At 41.0% G+C, this 17,728-nt stretch overlaps 1 protein-coding gene across 1 annotated transcript in view; it reads left to right on the top strand.

The window, feature by feature from the left end:
• Positions 1–4,396, top strand: part of DLC1 (DLC1 Rho GTPase activating protein) — a 38,049-nt gene extending 33,653 nt beyond the window's left edge. Inside the window, exons 11-14 of the mRNA XM_030449786.1 lie at positions 460–681; positions 1,341–1,558; positions 1,744–1,917; positions 2,452–4,396. Of these exons, the coding sequence (XP_030305646.1) occupies positions 460–681; positions 1,341–1,558; positions 1,744–1,917; positions 2,452–2,572 (735 nt within the window). The 3' untranslated portion in view covers positions 2,573–4,396. The remainder of the gene's footprint in view (positions 1–459; positions 682–1,340; positions 1,559–1,743; positions 1,918–2,451) is intronic.
• The last annotated feature ends 13,332 nt before the right edge of the window (positions 4,397–17,728 follow it).

The following is a 17,728-nucleotide window of genomic DNA, read 5'->3' as shown; positions in this document are numbered from 1 at the left end:
TCTAGCTTGAAGGCTCTGTAGTAACAAAAGTGGGCTCCTGCTAGGATCTAGGACGGAGAAGCAGGCAAGTTTTGAGTTCTGGTTTTCTTCTCTCATTTAATCATTTCAGACCCTAAAATTGAAGAATCGCCTCTTTTCTTGCTGCTCACAACTGAGCCCTCCTTTGTTCAGTCTGCAGGATAAACTGCTCTTGGAATGAATCTGAGCTGTGTAGCAAAGAGGGATACTCCACAGAAAAAAATAAGATGCCCCATAAATGAAAGACTAATTAAAGTTAAATCAAAGTCACAAAGTCAATTTTGTCATTTCTTCGCATTGCATGTTTGACTTGACACATACACATCCCACCACTTAAAAAACTAGTGAGCCCATCTGTCTATGGCTGTCAAGCTGCTAGACTAACTCTGTGATGTGGGGAGAGAGCTGCAAGAGAGTAATTTCACCTTTTTCACCCCTCAGATACCAGAAGAAATGAGCAGGGGCCGGAACTCCTACACAGAGCAGGACCTGCGTCCCCTCAGCCTGGAGGAGCTCCGGGGCGGCAACGGCACCACAGAACCCTCTGACTACCACTGCTACCTCCAGGACTGTGTGGACGACTTGCTCAAAGAGATGAAGGAGAAGTTTAAAGGCTGGGTCAGCTGCTCCACTTCAGAGCAAGCAGACCTGGCCTACAAGAAGGTGTGTACCCTGTCACTCACACCACAGCTCTGGTTTTTAGCTCATATTCTCCAATATAAACAGGCTTTTCACATAGGGTATTGCAGAAGGTTCTGTGCAGAAGGTTCTTTAGTTTGCAGATAGATTTAAGAAAAAATAAAATCTTTTGACATAGTTGCACACATCAAAAGGCAGCATGTCTTTCAGCAGTAGTCAGTTAACATGCACTGATTTGTGTTTATCCAGCCCAAGAATGTTGGCTGGATTGCATTTACATGTGCAAAACCTTGACAGACTCAGTGAAGCTTCCAAACACTGTCACTGTGCAGGTAGCAGGAAAGAAGCTTTTTAGCTTTATTCTTCCACAGCTCAGAACTAGCACAGGTAGAAGTGTTTCAGTGAGTGTTAAGATACTTAAAAATAAAACTGGAAAATTGGGATATTTTTCTGTAGCCTTAATACTGGAAAAGAAAACTGTAATTTAAAAATAATCTGGAAGTCAGGGTGCAGATGCATTTTACTGTTAAAAAACAGTCTGAGTTTACAACAAGCTTAGTACAGTATATCCTAACATATGGTGGGTGTATTTAATTTGCTGTATTTAGAAGACACTAAAATGCAAAGGAAAAGAAAGCATAAGGAAGAGTAAAACTGAGGACTCTATGCTGATTTACCCACAGGCATGTGAAGGTCCCCCACTACGGTTATGGAAAGCCACCATTGAAATCCCAGCTGCACCAGAGGATGTTCTCAATCGTTTGCTTAAAGAGCAGCATCTTTGGGATGAAGATCTTATAGATTCAAAAGTAATTGAACCTTTGGATAGCCAGACAGATATATACCAGTATGTGCAGAACAGCATGGCACCTCACCCAGCCAGGGATTTTGTTGTCTTAAGGTAAGACTTTTCTACACAATAGTGTATAAACATATAAATCTTACACCTCTGGCAACTTTGCCTACAATTTCTATAGAATGTAAGTTCTATAGGTCAGTACCTGCTTGTCTATGATTTGAAATCTTACTAGATGTTTGAATTATTTTTTGTCAAAGGTAAGACTTTTTCTCCTCCTTTTTCCTTAGAACGTGGAGGACAAACTTCCCCAAAGGAGCTTGTGTGCTTCTGGCAACCTCAGTGGACCACGACCGTGCTCCAGTGGCAGGCGTTAGAGTCAATGTGCTCCTCTCTAGGTATCTGATTGAGCCCTGCGGGTCAGGAAAATCTAAGCTTACCTACATGTGCAGAATTGATTTAAGGTATGAATTTTCACTTTGTCCTTTCATGGCAATAATGTTTTGTGTATGCTTTCCATGTAGTCAGCACAAAATGGAGTTGGTTCAACAGGCTTTAGCTTGGCCAGTAGTATGTTCTTCTCAAAGGCATGCACACAGGTCTCTGAGATGACAGAGAAAATTGACTTCAGTGCACATCTAAGAAGAGGTGCAGTTTGCTGCATTAGCAGCCTCCAGCATGTGCTGCACCATAGCTATTGGTATATAGTCCCACTCCTTCCTCTGATAGATGTATTTGGATGCAAGGACGTGTTTATTTTAATATTAAGTGAGTAACAAGGACCAAATTGTCACAAAACTTCTAACAAATTTTCCTCACTGCAGCAAACTTATTTTTGACAAGTCTGTATATCTGTAATGTAGAGCTGAGGTCAGTAAGCAGTGATATGGGAATTTCATAGCCAGGCATTCAACCAGCTACAGACCTGATTCTGACTAAGGAAATGCATGCAGAGTTACTGGTACCAACTTCATCATTACTTTTTCTCCATGCATTAGGGGCCACATGCCAGACTGGTACACCAAGTCTTTTGGACACTTGTGTGCGTCTGAAGTCGTAAAGATACGAGACTCTTTCTGCCATCAGAGTCTTGAGAACAAGGAAGTAAAATCCAGGTGACTACTGAAGAGGAACAGCCATGCGCTCCACACCTCAGCAATGTAGACATTACCCAAAACTAAGGCTCATCCATTGCAGATGGGACTAGTGTGCCATCTGCAAGTCATGTCATGAAGGAATGACAGCATGAGAACTTGACTGTGAGCATTATTATAGGACTGTGGCCATACCATACACTTTAAAGCTGCTTCCTGTCTGTTTAAGGTCTATAGTGTAGGCCTCGACTGGAATATATAGGATGACTGTGCAAAAAAAAAAGTAAGGAAAAAAAAGAAAAATAATTGTACTATTTGATGGTTTGAATTGCTTCTGAGAAGCAAAATTCTTTAAATGCAAAATATATTATGAAATATGGTGAAGGCTCATCATTCCCATGTGAAATACTTAGCTTTATGTACATACCCATATCATTTTATTTGTAGTGCGTTGAGGGACTGGTGTATCCACTGGAATAGTTGGTACTCTTCAATGTGTTCTCACTGAGATAAGCAGAGAAAGGTTTGCACAGAGACTGAAGTGTGAATGAGTGTGTTAATGGTTGAAAGACTAGTAGAAGATGAACTTGAAATGTGTCTGGTACACTGATAGGCAGCCAGAATGGATTTCAGTACGCTGGGTACGGTTCAGCCTAGAATGGGATTTCCCTGTGGACCAGGAGTAGCCATCCTTCCTATGAACCAGTTCTGCATTTTCCTCTGCATTGAAAACCCTAAGCAGATGTTACAAGAGGCTGGCTCTGATTACTGTCCACTCCTTATCCAGATGATCTTTTAGAAGTGATTAGTAATTTTATAGCCATTGTAAGTAAATAAACTTTTGAGCCACGCAGCAGCTTAGAAATGAAATTCCTATGCAACAGTGAAGAGAGCTGGTAATGTCAGTTGTTAATTTGCCAAAAAAATATTGTTGTTTTTATTCCTATCCGTGTTAACTACAAGTGCTTTTATATATTTTACTGTATTCTATTGGCTCAAGAGGAAAAAGTCAACACTGGAGTTGTGCTGGGAGGTGGCAAGACTCCTGCAACAGCAGGTGGGGTGAGGAAGAGTTGCACGAGCTCTCTCCCTTCCTCTCCCTTCTTTGCCTGTTTTGCTAAAAGCTGCACGTTAATATGAACAGAACCTGGATGTGAGCAATCTGGAGGGTTGTACTTGGGGGCAGAGTGGAGGGTGGGGTTTTCTCTTGGGTTTTGTTGGGTTTTAAACCCTTTGGGATATTCCCTTCTCTTTAAGAATCAACTTGCATGAACTCTAGGAAGTCTTGAGGTCCTCTGGATAGGTGTCTTCCCGTAGGTTTTACTGTAAAGGTAAAGATCTGCTTTTGAGGTGCAGTATTAAGTGATAAATGTATTTTGTGGCTAGGGTATGAATGAGTTGCAAGATGGAATTTTGACTGAGACTTTGTTACCATTGTCAGTATTATTTTAAGCTTTTTAATGAAGATTTTTTTTTTTATTATGGCAAATAATGTAGTACTTCCAGTAACAATGTTCCTCATGAGTAGGAAAACCTTGTATATTCTTCTACATCAAACACTTTTGAATTTGTAAAATTGTATGTTGTACATACCATTCTATTGTAAACATGTATACTTGCCCACAGTGTACTGTCCAACATAGATAAAGCATGATAAAGATTATTTAAAATATACCTGTATTTATACCTCAGATAATCTTTTTTGGGTTTTTGTACCTCAAGTATGTTTTCTATTGTAAATGTGCTTTACATGACTATGATCTACATGAGAGAAAGGAAAATGTTTAACGTGCTATAGATGTCTGTACAGAATATACTCAATAAGTGCACTATTAAATGTTTAAAATTGGAGAAGCATAATGTTTTTATTTTATTCTATATTCTTCTGCTTTGGTGTCCAGAGGAGGAGGCATTTTTCTTACCACCTGTCCTTTTACAGACTATTACCAACTGCGTGGCCACCCCTGCCCTCTCCCAGGCCAATAGTTTTAGTATTGTCAAACAGAAATACCAAAGCAATTTTTAGATTGTTTTAAGACCAGTATTCGTGAGGGCAGACAGCTGGACAGAAATACTTCCCAGTCAACAACTTAAGGCATTCAAAAATAAACCTTTATTTTTGCAGAAAGTTATTGTTGAATTTAACAGGGAGCAAAGCAGACTCCTGCTTGATAGTCAGCTGTATGCAATGCTGAAAAACAATTCACCACTATTCACCTTGTTTTCTGTGGGGAGAACGAGAACGTGATGAGCTGTGGAGTCAGAGTCACTTTTAAAAATGAAAGTGTGAAAGTAATTGGAAAAAGCTAAAGCTCATGCAGCAGTGAAATGAAGCCAAAGAGGAGGCCAGGAGGATATACAAACAACTGACTAAGGTGAAAAATTAAGCCAAAGACAGCTGTTACTTCAACTTTTAAAAGTTTTTAGAGTCTTAGCCAACAGAAATATAATTTGGGCATCTGAAAGAGGATTTTGATTTGAGAGGCCAGAGTATGTGCAAGGAGTGCTGCTGCTGTTCAGTTACCAGTGTCATTGTGTTCTTTCTCTGCCTGAGCATCCCAAAGTCCTGATCACTATCACTTCCCAGTATGTTCCCCAGGGAGCAATGGGGGATGCTGCTTCCCAGTCTGGCAAAAGCCAACCTCTTCCTGTCACAGTACTGGTTCTTATACACTGAAGTCTCTTAGGGAAACTTTCTGATAAGGCACTGTTATTTTGCTCAGAGACTTCAAAAACTTACTCTGCATCTTATTTCAAGTGCATTTAGGTTATTTTCAATTCAGCATTTTCCTAAACATTCCTAAAACATGAGTTAATTTTGACAATTCTGAATTGCCTCAAGCTCCTGAATGTTTGTTTTGGCACCCTCAGTTGCAGGTGTCCATGTTGTAGTTGGACAACAGAATTCAAGTTTCCATGTCTGTGTTTCTTGTCTGGTGTCACTTACAGCAACAGTGGCTCTTGCTTGGACACTTTTGTTTTAGGCAGTGGTTATCACAGAGGAGCACAGGCTGCACCCTCTCAATTCTGGCCAGGTGCTGGTGTGGCTTGCTGTAGATAGCATTCCCAGTGCAGCACTGGTCCAGCCTGCTGTGTGCTCCAATTATGCTGAATATCAGTGCTGCCTTCTAACAAATTCAGGTGGAAAAAGTCATGTTTTTACTGTCATTCCTCAAGAAGTGCAATCCACAATTAGATATTTCTGAAGCTGTAAGTAATCAGTGGCCTTCATCCTAAAGGCCAGAAGGCAGTGTCACTAGCACACACAGGCAGACTGGGAAAGCCAGGCTGACCCAATGTGAACAAGCACTTCTACAGTTCTTGAAAAGTGCAGGACCTGATATAAATCCAGTTTTCTGTGTCAAGAGAAAGTTGGTATGAAGACAGTATCCATGACTTGAGCTACCTAATAAAAGGTAGCTAATTTCCACTTGAGACATCTGAAAAGTAAGTATACACAGCTCTTCTAAGTGCTGGAAGCAGTGTCCTAAAATAATAAGGAATGAAATCAAGATACTGTTTTAATGGAGCAAAGCGTTAACTTTACAAAGACAAAATGCTAATTCCTTTGCCTACGTTGTACCATAACTTGTCAATACAGCCACTGACTGCATCTGTTATAGGAGGAAATACTAAACATTTCTGAAGAATTACTTTCTGGTATTCCTCATCTGTCAACCTAGAGCTGTTCTATTTCTCCAGCAAGGAAAGGAATCAGTGTCTAAAATGATGACAAGCATAGCACCAGAGGTGAAAATGGTGTTCTTATTACTGATGCTAATGTGCAATTTTTGCATTCATGCTTCTTGTGCACAGGCACCTGAGGCGTCTTCACTTTCACTTTCCCTCTGCACCATGCTACTATATTTTCCTATATTCCCTGAGGTGTCCAGACTGCTCACAAGAAATCTTTACAAGAAGACTTCCAAGCTGAGTCCAGGGACAGGAAAGAGCAGTGAAGGATGGGAAAGAATTCAAAGAAGAAAAAATTCCATCAAAAGATACTGGAGCACTGAAGGGGGACATTTATACAGAGAGATTCAACACATAATCTGGCCACTAGACAAAAGGGATGTAGTAAATGTCTAGCATGGGAAGGTCATAAAAACACAGAATAGTTCAGACTGAGTGGGTGTACAAGTTGGGATAAAAATTTGTTAATGGAAAATTTGAGGCAGAAGGAAATGTAAAGGCATTTTCCACAAAGCAAGAGGTCTTTGAGGCTGTGGGATAATATCTCCCTGGGAAGCAGCAAGAGTGCAAGACATTTAAAACTGCACAGACTCAAACCCTGGAATTATCCCTGCACTAGTTTCTGTAAAGCATCATGAAGACCTTAAAAAAAAAAAAAGCCCTCTCTTAATTGACGTGATTACAGGATTCAAAGACCATCATTTTTCATCTGTGTCCGCACTGCCTTGCAAAGTGAGAGACAATACGGTGTCAAGAATAAAGCTACAATTAAGTAAATCACTTGTGGGAATAGAGAACAAGCATGTCTTTCTCTAAGAATCACATTGGAGGTTGTGGCATGCAGCTTGCTTAGGTTTTATAAAAGTGGACATTCATTTAAAGGAAAACAGTGCCTCCCTTCTGTTAGCCAAGAACATGAAGATCAGCATGGGGAGGTTACCAGACAACTGGGAGAATCTTTTGAATTTCTAAAATTTACTCAAAAAACAGACCTATAACTGATAAACAAATTTCCCTATCACAGCAGGAATCAAATCCATTATTCCATTGGCTCAATTTTTCTTTATTTGTTACTAGACAGAGAAAACTAAAATCCCTAGAACAAGTGTGCTGTGTGTGCTTCTCCAGGTACAGGTCTTGCACTTGTCACTTCACGAGGTCAAGTCATAAGGGGGTGATGTGCTGGGTCTGAACATTGCAGTTGCTCCTGACCCACACAAACATCTTAAGGCTTTCTACCACTAAAAATGGAAAAAACCCTTTGGAACAGAGTTCTCTGTTCTTGGTATTACCATTAAAAAAAATCAAATATTCAAAAGGCAGAGTGCTAGAAGTGCCAGTGCAGTCATGTAAGTGTTCCAGAGAGTGAAAATAATATTTTGCTATTATATGATAAGACTGCTAAAAGCATATGGGGGCTTGTGCCTCATTCATTAAAGAAGTCATTGCTGTTAGCAAATGAAATGGGAATTTCAAGAAAAGGTTGTTTCAATGAAAGCACTGAATTGTCATTTTAGAGAATTGTTTTTTTAAACAAGCCAGCTCGTAGCAGGAGTAGATCCATGTTCAAAGATGGTGTGCAAGGTGTGGGTAATGGAAGAAGGTTTCTTATAAAAAGAAGAAGAGGACCCAGTTGGCCAAACACTTACAACATGTTTAGTGGCACAGTAGTTAAAAATATGTGTCAAAGACAAACAGGTCATCTGGTAAGAATTCTCCTTTTTTTTCAAAAAACAGTTAAAAGAAAGTAAATTTCAGTGAAGGCATTGCTGTGAGCTGGTCTAACATACGATCTGCTGGGCTCTAATTCAACTTCATAGAAATTCTGATGATATGGTTAGCAAAGTTCCTATAGGGCACTTTTTTACCACTGAGGAAAGTTGTATGATAGAGCATATTTTAAGCAGTCAATTTGGACATTTGAAGATGAATGTAAAAATACAAAAAATACTGTTTCAACTTAATCATAGTCAGGAGTCTGTATTCTTTTCCTTTCTCTAAATAACTGCCAGCACCACAGCAGCACAATAGAATGTCTGAAGTGCACACATGGGATTTTTCACTGAACTATGAGCACGCTTTTTTTGTTTGTTTGCTTTTTGCAGTCTTTATCCTTAACATTTCTAAAACGTTCAGTCCTTAGTACTGCTGCCCACGGGATAAAAATTTCTATTGAAGCCTTTGTCACCTTTGTCACCTACATCATACATCAATTAGGGATTTTAAAGCATAGAACAAGTAATAAAGTATCCAGTAATAATAATACAAACAATACTCCAAATCCAGATAACCCACTTCAGTGACCTGCCTGCAAGTAAAAGCAAGAAAATGGTAAAACTTTACTAGCCATGAACAATTTCATTCACCAGCAGATAATTATTTTTTTTTAAATGCATAGAGAATAAGTTTTGAAAGCCTTGCGAGACTTTGTTACAAAGAAAGAGAGTCCATTAAGGTAACATGTCTGGAAAACAGCACCTGCCCTCCCTCTATATACAGACTGCTCCATTATCTAGGACTGGGAGAAGCACGTACAAGTTACTGAAATTGCAAATTCTGGAGGTGTCTCCTGTAAACCCTCAGCAATGGTGGAGCATCCAACTCCCATTTGAGGGGAGAAGCAGACAAAATCAGATGCTCATTCTTAAGTGGTGAGAGCTAGGAGTGATTCTCTTTCCCCAAGGAAATCCAGTCTCTGTCTCATGCTTCTTACATGGTACATGAAGCATAGAAATATATATTCCTTATAACACACCACAAGTCTTCAGCTAAAGTGGAAATAAACCACATTTAGAAGGGGTCGTAACCACTCATTAGCTCCAGGACTGTAATGGTGCACTCAGCAGCACTAACTCTTGGTCTGCAGTCTCCCTGATTCGATTTTGGAGGATTCTGAAAACACATTAAATTGTATTTGGAGTCCTTTTAAGAATGAACCTGAGCAAGTAGAAAAATAGACGTTTTCTAGCTGCTCATGCATAAAAATAGTGTATAATAAGGACCTTGTGGCACTAGATGCAAACAAGATCAGACAGAATAGTTATTGAACTGGGTTCAGTTCACCACAGTTATTGGACTGGGGAAGGAGGGAAGGCTATGCCCCAAGCATCCTACTGGATAAGTCAAGATCGATGAGGAAATGAATGACCCATCAAGAGCAGTGATGAACTTGAGAGGCACAGAGGTTTTAGCAGGCCAGGCATGGCTAACAAACTATTAGGCCTGTATTTGATAAAAACCTAAGCAACCTTCTGGTACCATCAGCTCTTTACAGGAGTAATTATTTTTTAGTATATCACTCACATTTGGAATGCACTGGAATTTTGCAGAGTTGGGGACAAATATACTTACAGAAGTTACTGTTATTTTTCTCATGCTTCAATTTCTGTACTGGCCACTTGGGCTTACCTCTGGATATAATTTTCACATGAGCCTCCAGGAAGTTGTTTTCTGAACAGTCTTGTACTGGTCACTGTCAGAGAGAGAGAGAGTGTTTATGTAAATGGATCAGCAGCATGATCTGGGATGTGACAGGATACTTTTGTGCTCCTGTTTGTAATGCACCCTGCAGAAAAGCAAGCTCAACATGCTTTTCTTTTCCAATTCCTTGAAAACTACTGTGTATTTTGCACTGTTTAAACACTCTGTATTACTGATTTAGGGATTTTCTATTTTTTTTTTAAGCTTGTTTCCTGTGCCTCCTCTTCCTCTCTTGGTAAATTGCTAAAACAGTTTCGAGGGCCGGCCGCTCCATGCAATGGTTTGCTGGTTTCTGATGAAAGAGCTGCTGCCAAATTTTATAAAGAATGTTCCCCGGGGCACAGAGGGGAGGGAAGTATTCTTCATGGCCTCTGTTTTCTTCCCATATTGTTTAACAAACAAGCAAACTGCCCTGCAGTCCCTCTGACCCCTCTTTAGACATATCCCTTTCAGGCAGCCACACGAATGAACTAGGAAGGAAGTGCTGTCATGGCCCTTAGAAAAGATAGAGGGAAATAAAGGCAAACATTGTGTGTCTAAACAAACAAGCTCCCTCTGTTCTGCCCTTGTCTTCTGCCTAATTCTTACAGGAATTTTTCCCAGAAGTAGAAGCTGGGGCAACAGTATTTTCCAGGTTGTGCAGGACTGGGATCTCTACCCTCACTTTTCCCTCTCCCCTGCCTCAGACACAAATAAATAATCCAAAATCTTTGGCATAAATGGGAACCCAGCCCAGGCTCTTTGCATGACTTAAGCCTGTCCCTCAGTCAGGTTTCACACATGGACCTTGTGCCCTCTGTGCCTCAGTTTCCCTTCCTAGACATCTCCAGAACTAAAGGGGGGAAAAAATGGGATTTTTGTGCTTCAATCATAGATTGAAAGTACAAGTTTTGAAAGAAACTGAAACAAAAATACCAGAGTTTTCCTTTGAGCTGCTGTTTGCTTATGCACTACACTACTCTGAAGGATTTTAAAATTCAATTATTTTTGATAGACGAGAGATGAAACAGATGTGATATTAACCCCATTTTGTGATGGGGAGATAAAGCATAAAGGACTTGGGAGCTACAAAGATGCAATTAGAATATCAGAAAAACAACCTCAATGTTGTGTGCTAAACCACAGTAACAGGATTTGAAGTATCAGAGCTGATAAATATAGTTTAAAGAATGCTTAGATAAACTGAGGGGGGAAAAAAATTACAGTAAGATTTTGAGAATGATTTTTAAAAGTATTTCCACATTTCTACGATCAGAGATCTTGCTGAAACACAGATGGACATTTACCTTTGAGAAGTTACTGAGTCTGAAGTGAGCACTGGCTGACAAAGATCTGCTGCAGGAAAGTGACCCAATACAAGCACCAACCCCTTGGGCTCCAAGTGCCCTCTCTTCACCAGGGCTCTCCTCAGTGCACCAGACCTCAGGGCCCCTTTTGCCCAGCCATCAGCTATAACCTGACCAAAAGAAGGGAAACTCAATTTCGAATAAAATGCTGGACAGTCCTATTTGCACTCTGCACTCATGCTCTGGGGCTAACACAGATTTCTAGACTTTGATTAAAATTTGCCAGAAGGCTGCATAAGGGAACAACCTAAACATTTGCAAAGGATTTGTCACTAGCATTGCTTTGCCCTTGCTCATAGCTCTTTGTCAATAATGCCACGCAGAAAAGCAGACAGAAAACAGAGCTGGATCTGGCTGTCATCATGCACAGGCTGTGATATGTGCATATTTGTGCCTGAGGAACTGCCCATCACTGTGATGAATGGCATCACATTTAGCTATCTCCTTGAAGAGATAAGACCCTGGAAAATTTTGTTATCAGTGTGCCCAGATTTGTACTATTAGACAAAAAATTGTATTAATATTTTTAAACAAACAAGGTTAATGTTTTATACCCATTGTCATGCTCCAAGGAGTCATTAACTAGGATAAAAAAAATATATATAGTATTTGCACTCATTTCAACCATGAAGTAGAGAACAGTCTACAGGACATCCTTTGTAAGGAAATGTTTCCTAGGGTGCTGCACCCTAGGTTTTACTACACTAAAGTAAAATACTCTTTTCTTTCTTTACCCCTAAATTATGCAAATCAAGCATAATGTATGTGACTTAAAGATGCACAAATCATTTTGCAAAAGCACTAAATATCCACCAAGTGCTTCCCAATGGCAGGTAAGGCATTCTGGTTGCTCTCTGTAGAACTTCTTAGAAGCAGGCAGCCCAGGCTGAGCAGCAGCAATAGCTTCTGAAACCACTTGCTGCTCTCACAGCCCTCCTGCTTTCTGTATTTCCTTTTCTGTTCTGCAGACCTGCTGTCAGAGCCTGAAAGCTTCTCTTTTTTCACCAGTTCTCCATGTGTGTGTTTTGTCTGCTTGTGATGGTTGCTCCATCCCACCAGAGCCAGCACTGCAGCCAGATCAGGCACAGTCCTTACCTCATTTCCTTCTCCCTTTGCCCACCCTGATCTGATACAAAACTTTTCCCAGGCAGACACATACAGCTCAAGCTAGGTGGCCTATTTTGCTTATAGATTGCATCATGTTTAGCAGTGCTTGGAGGTAAGGGGTCTGTCATCACCCTCTTGGAGAGCTCAAGTCCTGAACAACCAGCCTTAATCCTAAAATGCACAAGTTTATCCAAGAGGAGCAATTGTCCAGAAGTTTCCCTGGCTGGGACAAGAGGAGAACCTGCTCAGAAAAGATAGCCTTGCTAGTTATTTTTAAGCACAGAGATGAAGTTACTAAATGAGGAACCACAAGCTCAGGATTATAAAAAGGTATTTTTCTTTTCCAACATATTTGACTATTTTTGTCTAAGAGGAAGGAACCTTGAGCTCTTGGTGTGCCCCTGTATCACAGATCATCCTCTGATGAGCTGAGGCTCCCTTTGGCAATCAGATGACCAAGGACACTGTTTTTTCAGCTTGGCAAAGCAGCCATTGTAGCTTGTGTCTAGGTCTGGTGTTTTCAGAGAAGACATCTGCCTCGTAGCATATTGCTGATGGTAGAAATGTTGCACCCAGTCACTTTTAGTCAGGAGAGACACCAAACTACAACAGCACAGCTCTCTTTGGAGCTGCTTTCGGCTGATACCACAAGCCCAGGTGTCTGTGAATCACACATGAACACTCATCCTCTGAGGAGTCAGCCCCTGCTCAACAGGGCATTTAGGGGCCTAATAAAAATAATTTGGCTTTCAGTCATCTCCTTGGCTGTCACATTTCATAAGACATAGCTGTGAAGCAGCTTTTCTCAAATTAGATGCTCATCCAGGCCTACAGAATAGCAATGGAGGAAGTTGTTCATTAAAAGGTATCTCAGATCCTCCCTTGATCATTTTTCCTTATCACTGCTCCATAGAGAATAAGAAATATGTCCTCTGTTAGAGTCAAATGCAACACCTATAATTTGATCCCAATCCAGATAAACCCACTGAGCTAGCTCAGAGGGTATTTATAGCCAAGACACAGTTTCCTCAGGGAATTACAGTCTCCAAATCAGTGCAGTTGTTCCAAAAAAAGTCTGAGAAAAGCCGCTTCTTTCTCCTTCTCCTCAAGTATAGTGAGTTCCTTTCACCACAGAATTGCAAGTATGAAATTCACCCTCGAATGCAACCAGCTGGCTGAAATAACTTTTTGTTTGTGTAGCTGCAGTGCCATGTCCAGAAACCCCAACCATCACTAACTACACAGTCATATTCACATGATAAAAATATGGTGGCATTAATAACTTGTGCTGGCATGCCTCCACAATTGTTGGGGCTTTACATATATATAGAACTTGGTCTATAGATTTATTTCAGAGCCTTTTTATATCTGATTATGGCTCTAGGCAGATCATTACTGTACAGTCACAGTAATTAAGGATCAGTAATTATGCCCAGCAGCCAATATTCCCTACAGTGAGAGGCATATGATGGGTTTTCAGCTGCTCAGCATTTCAGAAGCTCATAGAAAGTCAGCTATCAGAAAGCTGCACTGTGCAAGGACAGCAGCAGCCTCGAAGGAATACAGCCAACAAGCATTTCCATTTCAGCAGCACGGCAGGAGAAAGTGGTTGCCCTGCAGACCTCTATAGGAAACAGTTTTACTTACATAGCTCCACAGATGCACATGGAAAAGCCGAAGCTCCCATCTGTTAAGCCAGGGAGAGGCCCTGGGAGCCAGCACTTCCCTCATGCCTCCATCCCAAATAAGTATGCAGCCACGCTGTTTCTTGGGAACAAGCTGGATACACACAGAAAAACAAAGGAGGGTTCTTAAATTTCTAAAGTACGTGTCATAGAAATAGTAAATAACTAAAACATCATCAATAATAACATTTTTCTGGAATGATTTTGCAGAGGTAAAAATTTCAAGAGCAAAACAAAACTTCACTGCAGCAGTTCCCAAGTTTTATTCCCATACTTCACAGCCAAGGTTTCTGTCAGCTGGAAGGAAAACACAGTTGAGCTGGAGGTGGAGATCATGGATGTTTGCAAATGACAGGAAGAGAGCACAGCTTAATAGCAGCACCTATTCCAGAACTGAAGACATAAGACTCTTGAGTAGCATTGCAGTTTTAATAGAAGCAGTTAATTTTGTTTGGCTTTGGTTCCTCCAGGTTTTTTATAGGTCAAGGCCCCCCATGGGCACTCCTGGCTGAGAGTGTCAAATCTTTCCTCCAGCTCTGCACTGCCACAAGCCAATACCCCTGTGGGAATAAGCTCTAAAAACCCTTGGGCTGAAAAATATGGATGGGCTTGATTTGAAACACATCAGACTAAATGGAGAGTATAAGATTTGATGAAGAGGTATATATATATATATATATAACTAAAATAATAATAAATAACCAATTTAAATAACTAAATAACCGAGGGGCAGAGGGAAAGGTAATGCTGAACTGAACTGCTTCCAGCTCATATAGAAGAGTCTCCCCTAAGGCATATGTGACATTCTTGTCCCAAACCTTCTGCATTTACCTTGCCAGGAAAAACAACCTCCTATCAGCTTGCAACTGAGCTATTCACAGACTGACATCTTAGTCAAAGGATGAGGGAAGTCAGTTCCTGGTGACCTCAAAAGCACAGTCCTTGCTAGATAAAGGTCTTTAAAAATTGCTAGCACAGGTGTGCTGTTAAAAACAGTACCTTGGCATACAAAGAAAAAAACACCTTCCAAATCAGCATGTTTCTGAGAAGAGTCTTCCTGTGTCTGATCCAGTGGGGAAATTCACTATTTACTGTAGTACCACGGGCAAAAGGAGACAAATTTAACATCCTGTATCAACTCTCCAAAGTCATATTTGAAGGCTGTTGGTGCTAGGGGTTGAAAGCACTCTGTGAAGACAGGAACTGCTTTTATTCTCATTTTACAGGCAGGGTACTTGAGCTGAACAGAGGTGGAATCATAAAATCGTAGAAGAGAATCATAGGGTTGGAAGGGATATTTAGAGGTCATCTGTGCCAACTACGCTCCATGGGCAGGGACATCTTCAACTAGACAGTTCAGTTGCTGAAGGACAGCACATAGTCATTGATCTCCTGGCTCCCAGGTCCTCCTGCAAAGTCTTGCTGCTGCTTCCAGCACCTCCTGGACCACCATGTCATTCTGCCCCTGGAGCCCTCTGCCAGCCCCACCACTAACAGGAAAGAACAGAGTGGTGTTTGGTCTTCTTGTATCTCCCCTCCTCTGGCACAACTGATTCACTCTATCTTAGGTTATGTAAAAAGGGTATTTCATATGCATACATATATACATCTCTGGGTATTTCAGAGGGAAGAAAAGCACACCAGGAAGCCTGCAGGATTTTTGTAGCTGCTGGTGAGTCTGTCCATTCTGTGCATCTTTGCAAAAGTACACAAACAGACCTACAGAAATATTCTGCTCTTTCTCCATCATACATAGCCAGGTTTCCAAACCAGTAGAGCAGTAACAAATACCATAACCTGATTTTAAACTGGGGAATGGATTCTGTTAAAATATGTTTTAGATATTCCTCTTCCAGATTATTTTAATAACAATTCCATCACTGTAATGGCCACCGGGAGAAACCTAACACCTAGGTAAGTGGGAGAGCTACATGGTGGTGAAAAGAGGCAGCTCAGAACACAAAGTAACCTGGCAAATAAAACACCAATAAATGAAAAGCAGAAGTGAAAAATATGTGAAAGAATTGATCTCATGGCTCCTGGATTTGGTAGGGGTAAGGCACCTCTGTGGATTATAGAAAAAGTTGTCAGTAGCAAGCAAAAAACTTGTTGAGGAGCTGAGCCAGGGGTCCTGAAGACAAGATTGACACTGATGCCAGTGTAGAAAAACCAGGCTGTATGATAAAGCACCACACTGGTGATTCCTTTTGGGTCTCTGCTTTGTCTGATCACACAGCCCAGCAGCCACAGCAAGATCCAAACACAGGCTTTCAGGAAGCCTGGGAAGCCCAGTCCCTCTCCCTGTCACCTTTATGAACATTGTTCACCATTTCCTTCAAGGGGAGCTTCATCTTGCTGGAGCACTCTTAGTCTTTAACCCTTTCCATGGTGAACGTGGGGTATAAATGGAATTCTTTTCAGAAAACTGCCACTTTTTTTTTGACAGGCACCTCAGCCATCATGGCCCTTGATCAGACTTTCTCAGTTCATTGTTCCCATGGGTACCCTGCCAGCCTTCACTCAGCTGGGGTGAAGAAGGACCTGCAGCTCTCAGAGTAAGAGCTTCCCAGAGCCTCAGTGTTTAACAGTCTTCATTTACACATCCTAATGCATGCACCTGGGCACAGCAGGCAATGCAGGAACCTGGAGCCCATCTGAATACAACCTGTTCAGAGCAGCTGCAGATGTGAAACATTACCAGAAACTCTCTCTGGAACAGACTCGCACACAAGATGGACTCTTCGAGTTTTATGATACCAGGCTGAAAATGCTCTGTATGTGTTTCCTCTTGTGCTTTCTGTAGGATCTTCTAGGCTACTTTGCCCAAATTTTGCTCTGCATCACCAATTTTCTTTCCTCTCCTGCAGATCTTTCTGGTGATGCTCTCCTCACAGCAGCTCCAATCTGTCCAAGGCTGCCGCAGGGAGTCCCTGTTCTTCAGCCACCATTACAGACAGAGACATGGGATGAGGCTGAAACGAGGGACAGTCACATCTGGCTACCCTTTCCAAGCCCATGTTGACACACTCCTCTCTCTGTGTCTCTCCTCTCCTCCCTTTGACATAATTTCCCTGTTTGTGTTTCTGCTCTCTCCTTGCACTCTAAGATCTTTCCTGATGACCTTTCTGTGCCCTACACTATGAAAGGTGCTGGGTTGATTTTTATTTTTTTTTTTTAATGCAGTAGCAGTTCTAAGACTCCATGCTTCAGAACTTTCTTGAGAAGTGTGGATTCTGTTTTCCATTGCAAGAGGGGGTATCTGGGGCACCCTCCCACAGAAAGAGCCAATGGAAATAACCAAGCATGGCCAGCCTGCCCCTTCTCTTGCTCCCTGCTTTTCCCCTTCCCAGAGCTGCTGCTTCAGGGATCAGCTATACCAGGCTTGGAGTTAGTGGGGGTTTCTTTGATTGCTGTTAAAAAGGAAAATGTCTAGGAAAAAAACCCAAAAAATGGAGATATAATTAAAATACAAAATTCATCATCCTTTTGAAATGTCTGGTCAGTACTTACAGAAAATTACTATTTTTAGAGCAGCTTTGCATCTGCATTTTGCTCTCGAGTCGCTTCTGCAGACAGATCCTTTTTAGTCAAAGAAATAGATTGACTGACACCTAGTGGAAAATTGTTTTTTCTTTTTCTCCTGAATGGAACATTTTCAGTATTTAAATAAAATTAGTACACATTACCATGATTGTAGATAACAATAATACTAACAGATCTCCTGCAATTTATCTCAGCTTTTTCAGTGTATACAAATATTGAGTATGATCACAGACAGAACAATCAAAAATGATTCATTTTAAATACATACAGGTTCTTTGGTAATGAAGGAGTCTCTTATTAGACCACAGTACATCCTTTTCACACTGA

This window comes from Calypte anna, chromosome 4A (assembly GCF_003957555.1).
Source record: "Calypte anna isolate BGI_N300 chromosome 4A, bCalAnn1_v1.p, whole genome shotgun sequence".
NCBI classification, from domain to species: Eukaryota; Metazoa; Chordata; class Aves; order Apodiformes; family Trochilidae; genus Calypte; species Calypte anna.
Note: the sequence above shows the minus strand (reverse complement) of the source record. Positions and strands in the feature narration are given on the sequence as shown.